The sequence below is a fragment of the Megascapheus bottae genome, chromosome 9 (assembly GCF_031878675.1).
Source record: "Megascapheus bottae isolate mThoBot1 chromosome 9, mThoBot2.hap1, whole genome shotgun sequence".
In the NCBI taxonomy this organism is placed as follows: domain Eukaryota; kingdom Metazoa; phylum Chordata; class Mammalia; order Rodentia; family Geomyidae; genus Megascapheus; species Megascapheus bottae.
In genome coordinates, this window is record NC_143517.1 from 41,887,018 (window position 1) to 41,907,039 (window position 20,022).

At 43.4% G+C, this 20,022-nt stretch overlaps 1 protein-coding gene across 6 annotated transcripts in view; it reads right to left on the bottom strand.

Annotated features, from left to right (window-relative positions):
• Ubr5 (ubiquitin protein ligase E3 component n-recognin 5) overlaps positions 1-18,762 on the bottom strand; it is a 118,416-nt gene extending 99,654 nt beyond the window's left edge. For 2 of the 6 annotated variants that reach the window (XM_090339165.1, XM_090339163.1), the window contains exon 1: positions 18,197-18,762. In XM_090339165.1, the coding sequence (XP_090195291.1) occupies positions 18,197-18,258 (62 nt within the window). In that variant the 5' untranslated portion in view covers positions 18,259-18,762. The remainder of the gene's footprint in view (positions 1-18,196) is intronic. The other 4 variants (XM_090339164.1, XM_090339166.1, XM_090339168.1 and 1 more) reach the window with 2 other exon arrangements.
• Between the last annotated feature and the right edge of the window lie 1,260 nt (positions 18,763-20,022).

Here is a 20,022-nt window from a genome sequence, read left to right on the forward strand (position 1 = left end):
TACATTACTCCAACTACCATATGGTTGTAATTACATAAGAAACTCAAAATATAATCTAGCTGAGCATTATAAATCCCCAGAATGAAATAATAACAAAAATATGTTCTTTTTACCCATTGTTGACAGGTGGTTTATTATTCAGCAAGTAAAAAAAAAAATCAGGATGATGATCATAGACAATCATAGCATTTCCTTTCTTGTTGATCAAAGACTCAGTAATTGTGTTCCTTTGATACCTTCCTCTCTAGCTTCCTTTAGTTGCGCTATGCAGCTGAAGTGCAACTCAGTGGTGGAGGATTTGTTTAGCATGCAGCAGGCCCTGATCATTCACAAAAAAGCAGACTGTATTATCAATACCTATAAACTTTATATCTATTTCAAATAACTTATTTACAAGCTCCTCAAATATTAAACTTTTCTGAATATTAAATTTTTGCTTGAAGTAAGTTCCGATCCTTATCTATAAACAAAATAAGCCATACTTGTGCCTGGCGCAGTGGTTCAAGCCTGTAAACCTAGCTACTCAGGAGGCTGAGATCCGAGGATCAGGGTTCAAAGCCAGCCTGGGCCCTAAAAAGTCTGAGATTCTTATCTCCAATCAATTACTAGAAAACCGGAAGTGGTGCTATGGCTAAAGGGGTAGGGCAGTGGCCTTGAGCTGAAGAGCTCCAGGACAATGCCCAGGCCAAGGGGTAAGGCAGTAACTTTGAGCTGAAGAGCTCAGGGACAGCACCCAGGCCCAGAATTCAAGTCCCACAATCCCCCCCTCCCCCGAAAGCCACTTGTGTATATACTCAAAACTGACCAGCCAATTCAACAATCATACAAGGTAACGTGTACTAACAATGTTCTCACTTCCTCATTCTCACAACAAAGAAGCTGCATAAGGAGACAAAAAACTGACAAGGCTGAAACCTTCACCAACCAATCATCTCTTGAAAAAAAAAAGGTCTCCTCCAAATATTCGTATAAGACTAACAAGTACATAACCTGCCCTATCACTCCCAATCTTTTTTTGGGGGGGGCGAAGGCAGACAGGGGAGTCAGTCCTGGGGCTTCAACTCAGGGCCTGAGCACTGTCCTTGGGCTTTTTCCTCAAGGCTGATGCTCTACCACTTGAGCCACAGCACCACTTCCGGCTTTTCTATGTATGTGCTACCAAGGAATCAAACCCTGGTCTTCATGCATGCTAGGCAAGCACTCTACCACTAGGCCAAACTCCAGGCTCCCACTTTCAAATCTTTTGAAGTCAAGATGCCACATACTGTAGGAGGCTGACAATACTGTCCAAATCAAAACATTTACAAAATGAACCTAAATCATGCACGAGAGTAAGATTATGTGAGGCCTACAGAAATACTAGGAATTCATCAAAATACACACATCACTGACAATAAAACAATATTATATGTAGATTAAGTAAAAGTTAATGAAGCAACTGCCATGCTACACCAGCACTGGGAAGGTTGAGGGGCAGAAAAGCATGAGCTCAGGAGCCCAAGAATTACATATGGCACAAGAAAAAGTTGCAAGTATGTTATTAAAATGATACCATCATCAGGCACCAAAGGCTCATGCTATAATCCTAGCCACTCAAGAACCTGACATCTAACGCTCTCAATTCAAAGCCAATGAAGGCAGGGAAGTCTATTGAGACTCTTCCTTCCAACTAAAAAATGACAGAAGTGGAGCTATGGCTCAAGTGGTAGCCAGCAACTCTTCGGCAAAAAACTTCAGGGATAACACCTAGGCCCTTTGTTCAAGCCCCAGGACCAGCACACAGAAAAAGATACCATGATAAAATTCAATGAACCAAATTCCACTTGGAAAAACCACTACTATATAGTTATTTTTTTAAAGGTGGAGAAAAGTGAACATATTCTGGTTACTAATTGGTATGAGGAATTTTTATTAATTTTCCAAGTTATAATGATGGTACACCAGTTGTACAGAAATGAATCATTTTTGAGACATGTATTTACCAAAATATGTATTTATAAAGGTTAAGTTTCGGATCTGGGAATGTGGTTTAGTGTCAGAGTGCTTGCCTAGTATGCATGAAGCCCTGGGTTCAATTCCTCAGTACCACATAAACAGAAAAAGCCGAAGCTCAAGTGGTAGCTTTGAGCACAGAGAAGCTCAAAGACAGCTCTCAGGCCCTGAATTCAAGCCCCAGGATTGACAGACAAAAAATAAATAAATGGTTAAGTTTCACAATGACTGAAGATTTCAAACAACAAGATAGATAGATATGCATACTTAGAAAATAGAGCAAATGCTATTTACTAATCTACAAAGTAGATAACCACAGAATTCCCTGTTCGTTCCTGCAGTTTTATTGCTTCTTCCAAAATATTTACAGCAGAACATTGTTGAAAAAAACAATGGGGTATGGAGAGCAGGTGGCCACAGGGTTTTACTATGTAGCACAGACTCAGTCTCCCTCGTGCTGGGATTATGGGCATGCTCTACCACACCTGGCTGGACAAACTTACAAACTTTTTTTTTTTTGGTCAGTCATGGCGGTTGAACTCTTGGCCTGAGTGCTGTCCCTGAGCTCTTTAGCGTAAGGCTAGTGTGCTACCACTTGAGCCACTTCCCATTTTCTGGAGGTTAAAATTCTCAGGGACTTTTGTACCTAGCTTGGCTTTGAACTGTGATCCTAAGACCTCAGCCTCCTGAGTAGCTAGGTGGCATAAGCCACTGGCAACCAGCTTGGACAAACTTTAAAAAAAAAAAAAAAAGCCAGAAGTGGAGCTATGGTTCAAATGGTAGAGTGCTAGCTATCCTTAAGCAAAAGAAGCTCGGGGCCAGGGAACAGAGAGTTCGGCATAGTGGTAGAATGCTTGCCCAGCATGCACGAAAACCGGCGTTCAATTCCTCAGTACCACATATACATAGAAAAAGCCAGAAATGGTGCTGTGGCTCAAGTGGTAGAGCTCTAGCCTTGAGAAAGCCCAAGGACAGTGCTCAGGCCCTGAGTTCAAGGCCGAAGACTGGCAAAAAAAAAAAAAAAGCCCCAATTTCAAGCCTCAGTACAAGCACGAGGGATGGGGGGGAATCACTGTACAATGTTCATGTTATCAATTTAAATGACTCTCTAAAAACACACCTAAATTTCTTCTTACCTCAGGAGAAATAATTCTATAAAAAAAGTATATTGGGGAAAATGTACTTTTAGTGCGGTGACAAAAAAAGAATGCCAGAAGATGCCAAAAAAAGAAACTGGCATATTTGCGTAATACATTAGAATGTTGGCATGAGGAAAACTGGGTGATGGACACATGAAACTATTTCTGGAACATCTCAACCATCTATAATTGCTTCAATATCACTCAAGAAAAACAATCATTCCACTGAGCTACATCCCCAGCATCTTTACTGTCTGTAACAACATAACTGAAATTAATCACCATAACCATGACTCCCCCTTCCCTAAGAGAATTGATGTGTGATGAACCTAAGGTTCCTTCCTGACAATTCTACATGTTTAACATTGCTTGCCTAGTTTCCTTTTATTTTAAATAAAAGCCAATATTTTGAACTCTGCACATTACTGAGAACATCAAAAGGAAAAGAGAAACATATCTCTCCCCATGGTTTCAGAGGAGAATGTGGAGAAAAACATGGATGTTATGCTCAGATTTCTGTTTGTTGGAGTATGGACTATGGATAGAGCAATAAAGAGCTAAAATCTCTATTTAAAAAAAAGAAAGAGGGGCCGGGAGTTTGGTCTAGTGGTAGAGTGCTTGCCTAGCATGCACGAAGACCCAGGTTCGATTCCTCGGTACCACATACATAGAAAAAAGCTGGAAATGGTGCTGAAGCTCAAGTGGTAGAGCTCTAGCCTTGAGAAAGTCCAAGGACAGTGCTCAGGTCCTGAGTTCAAGCCCAGGACTGACAAGAAAGAAAGAGAAAGAGAAAGAGAAAGAGAAAGAGAAAGAGAAAGAGAGGAGAGAGGAGAGAGGAGAGAGGAGAGAGGAGAGAGGAGAGAGAGAGAGAGAGAGAGAGAGAGAGAGAGAGAGAGAGAGAGAGAGAGAGAGAGAGAGAGGAGGGAGGGAGGGAAGGAAGGAAGGAAGGAGGGAGGGAGGGAGGGAGGGAGGGAGGGAGGGAGGGAGGGAGGGAGGGAGGGAAGGAGGGAAGGTAGGAAGGAAGGAAGAAAGAAAGGAAGGAAGGAAGGAAGGAAGGAAGGAAGGACAGAATGCAGCTGGACATGGTGGCTCATGCCTGTAATCCTAGCTACTCAGGAGGCTGAGATCGGAGGATAGAGTCTCAAAGCCAGCCCAGGCACCATGAGACTCTTATCTCCAATTAATCACTAGAAAATGGGAAGTAAGGCTGTGTGGCTCAGGGGTAGAACAGTAGCCTTGAGCTGAAGAGCTCAGGGACAATGCCCAGGCCCAGAGTTCAAGCCCCAAGACCCACAAAAAAAAAAAAAAAATAGAAAAACAATATAAGGCACAACTACCTAGAGCCACTCGCTGAACCCACCAGCCTTACTCTTTTCAAACATTCCTTCAAAAGTTTCAAACAGCCAGGCAACAGTGGCTCACGTCTGTAATCCTAGCTACTCAGGAGGCTGAGATCTGAGGATCCAGTTCAAAGCCAGCTGGGGCACAAAAGCCTGAGACTCATCTCTAAGTAACCACCAGAAAACCAGAAGTGGCTCCAAGTGGTAGAGAGCTAGTCTTCAGCTGAAGGGCTCATAGACAGCACTCAGGCCCAGAGTTCAAGCCCCAAGACCAAGGCAAAGTTCCAGGAAAGAATGAAACACAGCAACCAGCCCCTGGCTGATGATGTTTGCACATGAGGGTACACAGCATCTGCTGAACAAGGAAAAGTTAATCTATAGTGTTCTCAAGGTCTGTTCAGGCAACAGCATGACAAATATTTGCACAGGCTAAAGTACCTCATTTACCAGTCTTTCATAATGTGCTACTACTGGTCTGTGGAACAGTTTGTTTTCTACAACTAGACTGTAAGCTTATAAGGACAGCACAGGTTTTTCAGAGCTGTCCTTTGAGCATGTCTACAGTTCCAGGGAAGGACTAGCTAGTATCTGTGCAACCTCACTGAACATTTTTTAATTTTCAAGGTAGTAACAAAAATCTAACAAGGATGAATTATGACAAATAATTCTAGTTTCAGTTGCACATCTACAAAGAGAAATAAACAAAATCAAGGACAGCAGGAAAATACCATCCTCAAAACAACTTAGAGCCTCTAATGTAAGGAGGAAAAGAAAGCTAACAGCAGTAAAGCATTTGTAATTTGGACCCTTCCTGCTGTCTTTGTGGTGCTGAGGATGACCTCAGCTTTGTGCAGGCTAGCCACCCCTCTATGCCACCATCAGCTAACTTTTTTTAAATGGGGGGGGGGGGGAAGGTAAAGAAAAGTCCTCACCTCTTTTTGTGCTGGTACTGGAGCTTGAACTCTCCTTAACTATTCCTCTCTACCATTTAAACCACACTTCCACTTCCACCTCTTTGGTAGTTAATTGGAAATAAAGAGTCTCACAGACTTTCCTGCCCAGTCTGGCTTCAATAGTAGGATCCTTGGATTTCAGCCCCATGACTTACTACTAGGTATCACCAGGTATTAGCCAATGGAGACCAGCTGGTTAAGAGCCTTTTTTTTTTTTTTTTTGGCCAGTCCTGGGGCTTGAGCCTGAGCACTGTCCTTGGACTTTCTCAAGGCTACAACTCTGACACTTGAGTTACACCACCACTTGTAGCTTTCTCTATGTATGTGGTATCCAGGAATTGAACCCAGGTCTTCGTGCATGCTAGTCAATCACTCTACCACTAGGCCAAACTCCCAGCCCCTGGGGTAAGAGCCCTGTCTTTCTTTTTTTTTTTTTTTAAAGGTTTTCTAAGTTTTCTTTTTCTTTTTAAACTGTATTTTATTGTCAGGGTGATACATAGAGGGGTTAGTTACTTCCATCAGGTAGTGGGTACATTACTTCTTGAACACTGATATCCCTTTGGGAAGAGCCTTTTTAAAGGTGTTGTTCAAACAGTGGTCTCCCCAATGAACACAGGCCATTCAGACATGATGAAAAGCACTGTTTTTTTTTGTTTTGTTTTGTCTTTTGTTTGTCTGTTTGTTTGCCAGTCCTGGGCTTGAGCTTGGTGCCTGAGCACTGTCCTTGGACTTTAAGGCTAGAGCTCTACCACTTGAGCCTCAGCACCACTTCCGGCTTTTTTCTATGTATGTGGTACCAAGAAATTGAACCTGGGTCTTTGTGCATGCTAGACAAGCACTCTACCACTAGGCCAAACTCCCGGCCCATAAAGCATTGTTTTAAATCAAGGAAATGCTTAACTGGAAAAAGCCACCAAGTAAGTGACTTAACTGGAACTTCGCTAGTTTTGTTAGTTGTAAGAAATATTCTTGTCAGAAAAATTTTCCACTTCATTGAACCAGGTAACTTAGGATAGGTAAGGTTGGGAAAAGATAAAAGGAAAAGGGAGACGTTGATCAAGATGCACCATACTCATATATTAACGTGTTGTATTAAAATTCCTTTGTACAACTTTTGAAATTTGAAAAATAAAATTCCACTTCAAAAAAACCGCTTTTGGGAAGTGGCATTGTGGCTCAAGTGGCAGCGCAGCAGCCTTGAGCTGAAAAGCCCAGGGGCAGCGACCATGCCTTACTTCAAGCCCACTTCCAACGACGACAACAACAACAATAAAAAGCAACACATTTTGATGGCCCGCACAGGTAATTCTAACTACTCAGGAGGCTGAGATCTTGTAGTCCATAAGACCTCCCCATCCCTGCCCCCAAAAAAGCCAGTCTAGAAGCACGGCCCAAGTAGTACAAAGTCAGCTAAGCAAGCCAAGCAAGCACTAAGATCCCAAGTTCAAACCCAGATAAAATACAATACAACAAAGGATGACTTAAAGATAGAGGGCTGGGAGTTTGGCTTAGTGGTAGAGTGTTTGCCTAGCATGCAGGAAGACCCGGGTTCAATTCCTTAGTACCACATACATAGAAAAGGCCAGATGTGGTGCTGTGGCTCAGATGGCAGAGCTCTAGCCTTGAGAAAGCCCAAGGACAGTGCTCAGGCTCTGCGTTCAAAGGGGGGGGAGCAGGGAGTGGTATAATGCTCACCTAGCATGCATGAAGATCGAAGTTCAATTCTTCAGTACCATATACATAACACATAGAAAAGGTGGAAGTGACTGTATTCGTGAATGCTGTGTATCTTGCAATGAACAGTGGAGACACTGTTCAGTTTTCAATCTGAAGTAAAATACTTTCAAGAACTTAAAAAAAAAAAAGAAAAAGAAAAGGTGGAAGCGGCGTTGTGGCCCAAGTAGTAGAGTGGCTAGCCTTGAAGAAAGTCCAAGGACAGTGTTCAGGCCCTGAGTTCAAGCCCCAGGACTGGCAAAAAGAAAAAAGAAAAAAAAACAATGCACAAATCCAATACCGAAGACCTTTTATATAAAACTTGTTTTTTATCATCTACATATGATAATAACCCTATTAAATTATCTCTGCTTTCTTAACTTTCTTAACTTGATCTGAGGATCAAGGTTCAAAGCCAGCCCAGGCACAAAAGGACTTGAGATTCTTATCTCCAATTAACCTATAGAAAATGGGAAGTGGGGCTTGGCTCAAGGGTAAGGCAGTAGCCTTGAGCTGAAGTAGACATTTTTTTTGAGTTCAGGTGGACAGCTAAAACAGTCACCTGAATTCTGAAAAGAGCAGATTTACACAGCCAATATCTTGAAACCTGAATTCTGAAAAGAGATTTACCCTGGAACACAGCCAATATCTTGAAACTGTACATTCTCAACACTTTTTCTCTTGCACCACATAGCTTGATTTAATGGAAAGCAGAATAAAAAATCTACTTATTCATCATGTTGCTCTATAGATTGGATGCTACTGTGATCTTTATAATCTAGTTTACAGTTAATGAAATTTTAAAATCTCTATATACAATTAATATATAACTTTAATATGAAAATTTGCTGTCAAAATGTAATTCTTGAGGTGGCATTGTGGCTCAAGTGGTAGAGCAGTAGCCTTGAGCTGAAGAGCTCAGGGTCAGTTCCTAGGCACAGAGTTCAAACCCCACGACTGACAAAAAAATAAATAAAAATAACAAAGTAATTCTTATGATTAACTTTTTCTTATTAAAGTATTATAACAAGTTAAAATCAAGAAAAAATGTAAAGTTTATAAAATTATGTCATAATAAACTATACATACCAAACACAACAAAGACATTTTGCATGAGATCCTGGATTTGATCTCTGCTCCAAAAAGAAAAAATCTGGGCAATCATCAAAATCTTAACAGTGACACTACAAAAATTAGGTCCTAGGTTTTCCAAATCTCCTGTTTTTAATATAACAAAGATTTGGAGACAGGGACAGTAAGAATTTGAACACAGGACTCCAAACCTCTACCATGTGAGCCACACTCCAAACCCTTTTTTGCCTTATTTTTCAGGAAAAGTTCCTACAGAAGTTTTTTGCTCAGCGCTATTACCTTCCCACTCACAATTCCACAGCGTTGAAATGACAGGGACACACTACTATGTCCAACTTTCTTGTTCTGATTGAGAAGATCCAATAACTTTTTGCCATACTGACCTCAAACCTCAATCCTCCCAATCCATTTCCTAATAGCTAGGATCACCAGCAAGGAAATAAAAACTAGGGAATAGGAGTTGGGAGTGTGGCGTAGTGGTAGAGTGCTCGTCTAGCATATGAGAAACCCTGGGTTCAATTCCTCAATACCACCTACACAGAAAAAGCTGGAAGTGGTGCTATGGCTCAAGTGGTAGAGTGCTAGGCCTTGAAAAAGCTTGAAGACCCAGGCCCTGAGTTAAAGCCCTAGACTAGCAAAAACAAAACAAAAGAAAGAAACAAGGCCTGGGAGGCTGAGATCTAAAGACAGCCTACAGGAAGTCTCATCTCCAATTGGACTTTTATCTCCAACTGGTACTGTGGCTCAAGTGGTAGAGCCTAGCCTTGAGCTGAAGAGATAAGGGACAATGCCTAGGCCCAGACCAAGGGGGAAAAAAAGGCAATAAGGGAATGCATGTCAACAGAAAACCACTAAAATTTACATAAACTAGAAAACAGATTAGACTTTAAAATGGTGGGATATTACTTAGGGGAGAAATCCAAGGAGTAACTCTCCAAAACAACTAATATATGTTTATCAAAACAAACCAAAGTAGAAACATGTTTTGAGAAGTTGGACTGAAGGAAGGGTGAGCAAAAGTAGTCTTTACATTCAATGTACATCATATAAACAATAAACAATGTAACTTAACTGCAGTATACCTACTAGTCATTAATATAAAAGAAACACTATGGCGCTGTAGCACAATGTATCCCAAAAGTGCTATGTTTAAACAAAACAAAATAGACTTGTGATTTCATGCTTATAAAACTCTAAAAAAAAAAAAAAAAAAGGAATACCAGCTGGGCCAGCCATCCTAGTACACAGGAGGCTGAGATCTGAGAATCTTGGTTCCAAGCCAGCCTGGGCACTAAAGATCATGAGACTTATCTCCAATTAATCACTAGAAAATGGGAAGTGGGGCTGAAACTCAAAGGGTAGGAGCTAAAGAGCTCAAGAAGAACGCCCAGGCCCAGAGTCCAAGCCCCACAACAAACAAACAAACAAAAGTGCAAGATAACATTGGGTGGTATAAAATGACCCTTATATGCACTGTGGTATCCGTTACCCAACTGTATATAGTCTTCAAATGTAAACCATATACATGAGATGGATGAACTGCTCTGTATGTAAAATATAATTCAAAGATGATAACAAAGTTACATATTTTATTAAGGTGAATATATTTTCTGCAACGCAAACAAGATAAACTGCATTTACAAATGTGGTAACATTAAATGTTAACATTTTACTATCATAGCAGAAATAAAAATGTAAGAATTTACCATATTTCTTTTTACTTTTCCCAGTTCTAGGGATTGAACTCAGAGCCTGGGCTCTGTTCTCAAAGCTAAGCTAGGGATCTACCACTTGAGCCACAGCACCACTTCCGGCTTTTTCTGTGTATGTGTTACCAAGAAGTCAAACCCAGGGCTTCATGTACTCTAGGTAAGCATTCTAACATTAGGCCACACTCCTGCCCCTTGCCATATTTCTTTTTGAAAGAATTATACTACCCTTAAACTATGTCAAGAAAGTGGGAAGGCGGGTATGGTGGCTCACAATTGTAATCCTAGCTATTCAGGAGGCTGAGATCTGAGGATCTCAGTTCAAGTCAGCCCGGTCTGTGAGATTCTTACCTCCAACTAACCACTAGAAAACCAGAAATGGTGCTGTGGGCTCAAGGAGTAGGGCAATATCCTTGAGCTGAAGAGCTCAGGGACAACGCCCACGACGACAGGGAGGGGAAAAGTGGGAAATATTTCATTAGAGACTATCTTAAAGCAAAATTGTACTTACTATCATCTCCAAATTAACTTTTCACATGACTTACTCTTATACTTCGAAATACTACCATGGGGGGGAGGAAATCACTTGATTTCAAGAATCTTATGTTAGCATCAGTAATTAGATAACTACAAATGGCTGTGAATAAAATGTTGACATTCTGGAAGAGAGTAAGTTGAAGGACTGAGGCGTGAGTATAGCGCAGTAGAGCCTAGCATGTTAGAGCCATGAGCTTAGTGCCAGGCTTCTTTTAAGATGAAAATCTGAACAAGTTTTCTCCAAAGAAGGTCAAGTTTATAACACGCTAGAACTCAACTTTATTAAAATTACCAAAATTATCTATCAAAAAGCAGTAAAGAGCCAGGTGTTGGTGGCTCATGCCTATAATCCTAGCTACTCAGGAGGGTGAGATCTGAGGATCAGGGTTCAAAGCCAGCAAAGATTGCCAGGGCACTAAAGTCCCTGAGACTCTTATCTCCAATTAACCTCCAGAAAACTGAAAGTAGTGTTGTGGCTCTAATAAGAGAGGACTGGCCTTCCATTGAAGAGCTCAGAGAAGCCCCCAGGCCCAGAGTTCAAGCCCCACCAGCAACAGCAACGAAAAAAAGGAGTAAAGAGACAACAGGCAAATCTGAAAAGATTGAATTTTGAAACTAAGGTATTTTTAGTTTTTTTTTTAAGGCATAAATGGAAAGAATACTGAAATAAGACTAGCCAGGAATTCATAATTGCTGGGACTGGATGGTGGATCTATGGATGTTCACTATATCATTCTCCTTTGCAGATGTTTGCAATTACCAATAGTAAAAAAGCTAAAAAAAAAAAATTCAGAGAAAAACTTAACATAAATAAATCAACAATTCATAATCATGGCAAGCTAGGAGAAGAATCAAATTGATCAGACTGCTAAGGTATCAAAATAACAAATACAGGTGGTAGCAGCTATCATTTTCTTAACCAGATGTACATGAAATAGAATAAAGATATTATGTACATCCTTGAGTAGCATAAAACTTCCCTTCGATATACCCTATAGGATGTACTTAATTTAATTTGACAGTCTTCAGTTATTAGTCTTTAGAAACCATGTTCTAAATAACTGAGTTGTTGGGGGAGGGGGAATCCTTTGCCACTTCCATCTGATTATTTTTAACTGCACTCTGTGTAACCTGTAATTTCCTTCACTAGTGTTTGTATACTTCCTAGGTCTATGATTTCATCACTGACTTGGTTTATAAAATTGGTCTGCTTGTTTTTACTTTTAATTTTTTGTTTGGCTATTTATTTCATATCCTATATTTTAATCTTTCTAACTATGACTGCACTTTCCTAGTCCAGATTTCAGATAACAATCTCAACTGTCTAAACAATGAGATTTCTCACTGATTATGTGATGCTCTATGGCACACAACCTAATGATTAGGCTATATTCTTGGTGGGATTTTTTGTTTGCTTACTTCTGTTTTATTTGGTTTTAGGAGTTTGGTGGTTCTTTCTGGTTTTAGTACAGCACAATGAAATTCCAAGCAGCTTTCATTATAACTTCTCATGATTTTTTTCAGCTCAGTGTAAATTCCCTGGCACACTTTCTGGCTGCTAACGAAAGGCCAAGGATACATCACATCTTATTCTTAAAGACTAAGAAAAACTAAGAAAAATAAGCATTTACTAAATGTCTTACTCTATGCCTGTCCTGGGGCTTGAATTCTCTGGGCCTGGGCACTGCTCCTGAATTTTGTTTGACCAATGCACGATTTCTACTACTTGAGCCATAGTACCACAACCTTCTTTTTTTTTTTTTGGTCATCATGGGACTTGAACTCTGGGCCTGGGCATTGGCCCTGAGCTCTTTGGCTCAAGGTTACCACCCTACTCCTTGAACCACAGCACCACTTCCTGTTTTCTGGAGGTCAATTACAGATAAGAGTCTCACAGACTTTATGACCAGGCTAGCTTTGAACCGTGATCCTCAGATCTCAGCCTCCTGAATAGCTAGGATTACAGGCATGAGCCAATTGCCTGGCTTACCCTCCTATTTTTTTCTGTAAACACTCTCCAACAGCATCTTCTCTACACTGTGCAATAAGGTAATAAACAAAACTACATGTGGCCTTAAGGCACCTGAAGCATGTCTAGTCACCAAAGAACTGACTTTAATTTTTATGTAATTTTAATTAACGTTAAACAGTCATGTATTGAGAACAAGAACTTAATGTTGCTTAAACTGTTCATAAAAAATCATTTCCAGGGGCCGGGAGTTTGGCCTAGTGGTAGAGTGGTTGCCTAGCATTCACAAAGGCCAGAGTTCAATTCCTCAGTACCACATACATAGAAAAAGCTGGAAGTGGTGCTGAGGCTCCAGTGGTAGAGCTCTAGCCTTGATAAAGTCCAAGGACAGTGTTCAGGCCCTAATTACAAGCCCAGGACTAGCAAAAAAAAAAAAAAAAAATCATTTCCATTTATTTTTATATCTACATGCATACAGAAATCTAAGTAGTGATTCTCAGCCTCAGTTCAACTAACACTTTGGGCTTAAAGTTATATTTTTGAGGGTGATCTTGTGCGTTACAAGACTTTTGGTCCATCCCTGACTAATACAAAGCTAGCAAGGTCCCAGCAGTGGCAGCAAAAAATGTGTTCTAGGAGGCATGGCCTCTAATCCCGGAACCGAGGCAGGAACATTTCAAATTCAAGGCCAGTCTAAGTTATTAAACCCTGTTTCAAAACAAGAGCCCACCCAGGTTACAGAAATAGCTCAAGTAGTACAGCACATGCATACTTTACATGTCTAAAGCCCTAAGGTCCATCTGAACACAGCCAAATAACCATCTGCAGCCAGGTAGCAGCTGCTCACACCTGTAATCCTATTCAGGAAGCTGACTTCTAAGGACTGAGGTTCAAAGCCAGTCCAGGTGGGAAGGTCTATTGCCAACTTACCATCAAAAAGCTAGAAGTGGAGATGTGGCTCAAGAGGCAAAGAGCAAGCCTTGAAGCAAAAAAAAAGTGCCCAATCCCTGAGTTCTAGCCACACACAAACACAGTCACTTAGAGAAGTAAATTTACTATCAGTTAAAAATCAGAAACACTCCGGGAGGGGCAGTGGCCCACGCCTATAATCCTAGCTACTCCGGAGGCTGAGATCTGAGGATCAAGGTTCAAAGCCAGCCCAGGCACAAAAGGACCTGAGACTCTTATCTCCAATTAACCTCTAGAAAATGAGAAGTGAGGCTTGACTCAAGGGTAGGGCAGTTGCCTTGAGCTGAAGAGCTCAGGGACAGCGCCCAGGACAAGTTCAAGCCCCATGACCCACAAAAAAAAAAAGAAAAAGAAAAAGAAAAAAAGAAATACTAGTGTTAAAGAGCCTGGCATCATCATTCAATACCAAGAAAACTGTACGACACATTCTTTGAATGCCTGCTTTTCTACTTGGGAACCAAGCACTACATAAAAGTTGTTACAAGTAACTATCGCTTCATGTTTTCCACAGAATTCACATTATGTTTTTCTATTTAATATTTTGTATGTTATTCTCAGACCTTGAGGGGGTACGATGCCTAATTCAGAGAGCAGCAGGAAGGGAAAGATTAAGTGAGCGACCTTCCTCCAACAAGCGTGTTGGTACTTATGTATAGTACCTTTAGAATTGCATGACATTATAGTACCAAAAGGCAAAAGACCACAGAAAATTCCACATACAATGAGAACTGGTTTGTATTAGAACCAACATGAATTCTAAAGAGTAATTTGGGGATAAGCCATGCCAAACCACACACCTTAACTAGTATTGGCCAAGAGTTCAGTCTCTCTTTTCTAGTACTGGGCAAGGGTTTCAGAGTAAGCCCTACAAAACAAATTTGAATCTAGAGCCCTGGAAAAGGTTGCAGAAAGGGCAATCAAAATTCTAAAGACAGGTGACTGCTTAATGGCTGGGCTAAAAATATTCTGGAATATCATAAGCCCTAGGAAATACTGCAAAGATTCCTAGACTTTAAAAAGGTTTTAAGTGGGAGATCTGGGGGAAGGGGAGGTATCAGAAGAGTATCACAAGAATCTCAGTAACTCATACTCTGAGGTTCCATAAACCTCTGGGTCGGTTTCTTTAGCTCACTGGGGAGAAGACTGATCTATATATCTTCCCAGGTATTAGTAAACACCTCCAGTACTTCCTTCAAATTCAATATTCAGCTCTATGTTCTTGGCATGGTTCTATTTCTCTTACAGTATTTAAGCAGGAAGATAGCACTAACTGAAGAAATTCACCACCACCACCACCACCACCACCTCCAGAAAAAGGTTGAATCTCACAAAAGCAAATTTGAATAAGAAAATATTGATGTTTTCAGACCCCAAACTTTCTCCTCCCCTCCCTTTTTTGACAAGACTGGGGTCTGACCCAGCAACCCTATACATGCTAAGCAAGTCACTATTTGAAGTATCATACATATCCAACCTTTGAACTTTTAGTGTAAAGAATAAAGTGTGTTTATATTCTTTCCTTTAAAATGATCGGTAATTCTCCTGGACTGTCCTAGACTAAAACATGACCCTTATTAAAATAAAGCTACTGAGCTGCAGTTTAGCCTAGTGATTGCCTAGCATGCATGAAGACCTGGGACCACCTGGCAAAAAAAAAAAAAAAAAAAAAGCTACAATAGGACTTTTTTTTGGGGGGGGGGGGAACGGACGGAATCCTGGGGCTTGAACTCAGGGCCTAGGCACTGTCCTTGGGCTCTCTCAAAGCTAGCACTCTACCCCTAAGCCACAGCTCCACTTCTGGCCCTTTCTGTGTATATGGTACCAAGGAATTGAACCCAGGGCTTCATGCATACTAGGCAAGAACTCTACCACTAGATCACACTCCCGGCCCCAAGGCATTCTTTTCTAACTCCAAAACCTGGTTAAGTTTCTATCTGTAAATGGAAAAAAATTTTGGCTTCCAGTTTCAATCAGTTAAGTTACAGAAAAGCTGGGTGTCAGTGGCTCACTTTTATCTATCATCCTAGCTACTCAAGAGGATGAGATCTGGAGGATCACAGTTCAAACCCAGCCCAGGCAGGCAAAGGCCATAAGACTCAATCTCTATCTAACCAGCAAAAGAGAGGGGGAAAGGGGAGGGGAGACTGGCTCAAGTAGTAGAGTGCCAGCTGAGCAGAAAACAAAGAGATCCGGAGTTCAAATTCTGTGTCACTGGAAGGAGAGGGGAATCTCAAGCCATGTATCCCATTTCTCGTCTCAGCAGGTATACAATAAAGATCTTCCTCCTAAAGACTGGATACAGGGCCAGGAGTTTGGCCAAGTGCTAAAGTGCTTGTCTAGTATGCACAACGACCAAGTCCTCGACACCACATACATAGGAAAAAAAAGCTGGAAGTGGTGCTGGGGCTCAAGGGTAGAGTGCTAGCCTTGAAAAAAAAAAGTCTAAAGACAGTGCTTAGGCCCTGAGTTCAAGCCCCATGGGGGGCGGGGGGGGGGGAGAGTGGATACAACAGCTTCTGTCACAAAGAAAGCTTCAAAACTTTGGATGTCTTGACTGTCTCAAATGGTACTTTACGACAAACCAGGCAAATTTACCAGATACAACTATAAATCTCTATTACCTAGAGCACTCTTCTATTTTCTCACCTATTTGTATGCAACACATAGTAATCCAGTTGCCTTTATCCTTATATATGTCTCAAAATTCTAGTTAGTGATATAGTGACACTACAAGAACTAAATTACTTATTTATAGTAGAAAAAATACTTTAAAAAACATTATTACCTGTAACTTTCTCAAACACTTGAAGAAAAAGAAAACTTAAAAAGTGAATCAAAGTGTCCTCAACAACTGCAAAACAAGTTTTGGTATACAAAGCCAGTATGCATATATTAGCGAGGGTTCTTGATACATAAAGTTCGAACCATTACAAAAAAAAATTCCCAATTTCCCTCTTTGATGCAGTTTTCTAAGACACAAAACAAGTTACAGACGACATTACAATATGCTTTCATGACTGACAGAAGAGGCACCAACTAGCCTGGCTCTAAAATTTACAGAAACATATTATGTGAAGGTCTTTAGAGGGATCACTAATGAAATAAAAGTTAAAGTTGACATATAAAATGTCAACTTGAAGGTAAGGCTATTTCTGTATTTTAATGGAGCTATAAGATAACTCCAAAAAATATTTTCAAAACCTATTCCAAGTTTCACAAGTATGTACTAAACAATATGGTTACTGCAAACATTAGGCAAGTTCAAACCCAATGCCAGCTTTGGATTTAAGAACTATCTGCCCCCACTGAGGGGGTTAGACACGCTAAAACAGAGGCCAGTGTCTTGGCAAGTAAAATCTCTTCCTCTCCACAGGAAGCACATGACAAACAGGGTGTCATGCAACTTAAGTCACCCAGCCACTTAGCAAAAATTACACCTAATTTCTAAATCTGTTAACCAGATGGCTTTCCATACTCAGAAGAAGTATAAAGGGCAAGGAAGCATTGAGAGAGGAGGCTTAAAATATTCCTCTTTCTGACCTGTAAAAATCTGGCCCATCATTAGATGAGTCCTAGATTCTGAAACATGCTTTCAGGGAGGCTTCCTCCACCTCTTAAGTCTGTTTTGCAACAGGGAAGGAACTTTTCCTGCATTATCTCAATTGCCAGAGAGCACAAGGCCCAGCAATTCAACATCTTAAACTGAAAAGCAATAGTAGTTGGAAGGAGGGTAGGAATCCAAAACGAATACAGCCTCATGAAAAGACCAAGGAAAAAAAAATTTTTTTTAAGTAAATCAAAATTCCTCCTCCGCCCATAGCAAGCCCAAAAGCCCAACCCAGAAATTTACAGCGTGTTAAGAAGAAAAGCAGCATTGCGAACTGCAAACGTAAGAGGTTTTTCTTTTTTTTTTTTTCCTTTGACACTCTACGCACGGTTTTCAGCTGTCAAATTACAACTCAGGAAAACACTATCGTTAGAATAAAAAAAGGAACCCAAAAAAAAAAAAAAAAAAAAAAAAAGCTTGCACCACAGGGACGGGGAGCTGGAGCTGCCAGAGCCATTTCTAAGGCACGAGAGCAAAGGGAATCCAATCCACTCCCCCACCCCCACGCCGTCGCGGGGCAGGCGGACCTCACTGCAGGGGCTGAAATTTAATTTAATAACAATAATAATCATGGCGCTGCCACCCCTTCTCCAGCCCCTCCCCGCGCTCTGCCGGGAATCGCGCCGGCCCCCCGCCCCCCCGAGGCCTGGCGCAGCCCGGACCACCCCACCCGACCGCGCTCGCGGGGACTCTGGGCCAAGTCGGCCCGACCTAACCGAGGCCCGGGCCCGGCTTCCCCGCTTCCTTCTATTTTTTTTTTTACCTCCACCATCCCCCATCCGCATTGTCTGTCTCAATTCAACTTTGACTAATATGGATTCCTCCGGCAGGGGCCGGGCGGTAATTACCGCCTGCCCCCCCCCCTCCGCCGCCGCCGAGTTCACCGCGGCCGCCGGGGGCGCGGGAGGGGGGGTGGCCGCGGGGTCTCCGGCCCGCCCCGCGCTGCCCGCCCCCCGCCCCGGTTCCCCGGAGCAGAAGTTTGCCCCCGAGCGGGGTCTACAGGGGGGCAGCAAGATCCCCCACAGTCCGGCCCGGCCGGCCGGCCGGCGCGTAAACACCGGCGCGGCGCTGCGCGGCGCAGCCCGGGGGAGGGGGCAGCAGGGCCCGGGGTGGGGGAGTGGGGAGGGAGGGCAGCGCCCCCCCCCCCGCCGGCCCGCCCGCCGCCCGCCCATTTACCTGTCATTGAGCTGGTCCTCGGTCCCCGGCAGCGGGTGAACCACGAAATGGATGGACGTCATGGTGCTTCCTCCGCGCCCTCGCTCCGAGGACGGCCCCCGCCCGCTCTCGGCCGCCCTCCCCGAGTCCCTTCCCTTCCCCAAAGCCCACGGCCACCGCCTCCCGGTCCCCAAACAGAGGAACGCGAACGCTGAGGGGCCGCCGCCGCCTCCCTGCCGGGCGTGTGTCCGCGGCCCGGCGGTCCGGCGGGGCAGGCAGGAGGGCGGATCAACGCGCCACCCGCTCGCCCGGCCGCAGCGCGCCGGGGCGCGAGGCCGGGGCCAGGACGGGGGCGCGCCGCGGCCAGTGGCAGCCGGTCGTCGGGAACGGGGGCGGCGAAGGAGGGAGCGGAGATCAGGAGTGGTCCGGACGGCGGACGGGGTCGAACGGAAGGGGTGGCTGGGGAGGAAGAGGAGCCCGCACCGCGCGTCACTGGCGAGGAGCGACCGCCAGCGCGGCCGCCGCCATCTTCACTTCTGCCCCAGTTTCTCCGTCTCGCAGGCGCCGCGCCGGAGCGGCGGGGGAGGGGCGGACGGGAGAGGCAGAGGGAGGAGACCGGCGGGCGGGGGTACGGCCGCGAGGGGCGGCGCTCCGGGAAACGGGCGGCCAGGCCCTTGCCATTGGGCGGCTTAACGTTGTCGAGCCACGACGTTGTAAGGCGCGTGCCGATTGGCGTGTTCGGCCCTCGAGCCCGCCCCCCGGAGGGCGGGGCGCCTGCGAGTGAGTGTTCTCGGGAGCACGTGTTAGGGAGGGAGGGAAGAGGCCGGAGGGATGGAGGGAGAGGTGGGGAGGGAGGGATGGCCTGGCTAGGGAATCCGGAAGGGCGTGCGCGTGCGCCTGCGTCCCTGAGGAGGCGGGGGGAGGGGGGAGGGGGATGGATAAGGTTGCTCCTGCGGGCTCCGGGCTCCGTCTGATTTCCCTGGGGGCATCCCTAATTATTTTGCAGATCCTAAGGGGCATTTTGTTTTTGTTTTTCTCATCCTTTCTCCGCAGTCGTATGTAAAGCGGAACTGTAAAATCAATTAATGGAAAGGACGGGCACTGCTTTGCACGGTAGTTATGTAAGGGCTTCATCAAAGAGTGCCTGGTGGAGCCAATGCGTGACTTTACAGTCACCCCAGTCTCCGACTTCGGCCCCACCATCATGATCCTATACAAAGACAAAATGTAGACGTTTAAGGTATTGTTTGTGTACACCTAAATAGAAGATGATAGACCTGTTCTGTAAAGAGGTTCTTCCATACTTCATAATGGCAGATTGCTGAGTAAATCTTTCTCCGTCCCCTCCACCCCCCCTTTTTGGAATTGGTTCCTACCTTTCTTCTTAAGGATTTCTGCAATAGATTTTTTTTTTAAAAATTAAGTGACTTTTTGTATGTTCATAAATCAGAGGTTATATTAGAACATTTTTCCTTTGTTAATGCAGTGCACACATGCTGTGACCTAGGAAGTTTTTTTGAGTAAAATATATGAAAATTTATTATAAATCAGGATAAACTACCCCTTGAGACAGATAATGGGGCACTTTAGTAGGTCAACGTCTCCAACATTGGCCCAGATTAGCTTCAAAAAGGTGAGTTCAAGTTCACATGAGCACTTGAAGAAGCAGGGTAGGCTAATGGACACTGTTAGATTCACAACCAGAGGGACCTGAATTTGAGCCTTGTTGCTCCTACTTAACTGTATGGCTTTGATTACCCAATCATAGCTTCTTTTGTTGTTGCTGAATAACAGTAGCATACACAATTTTTGTGAGAGATAAAGTGGTACATCCAGCAAACTAACAT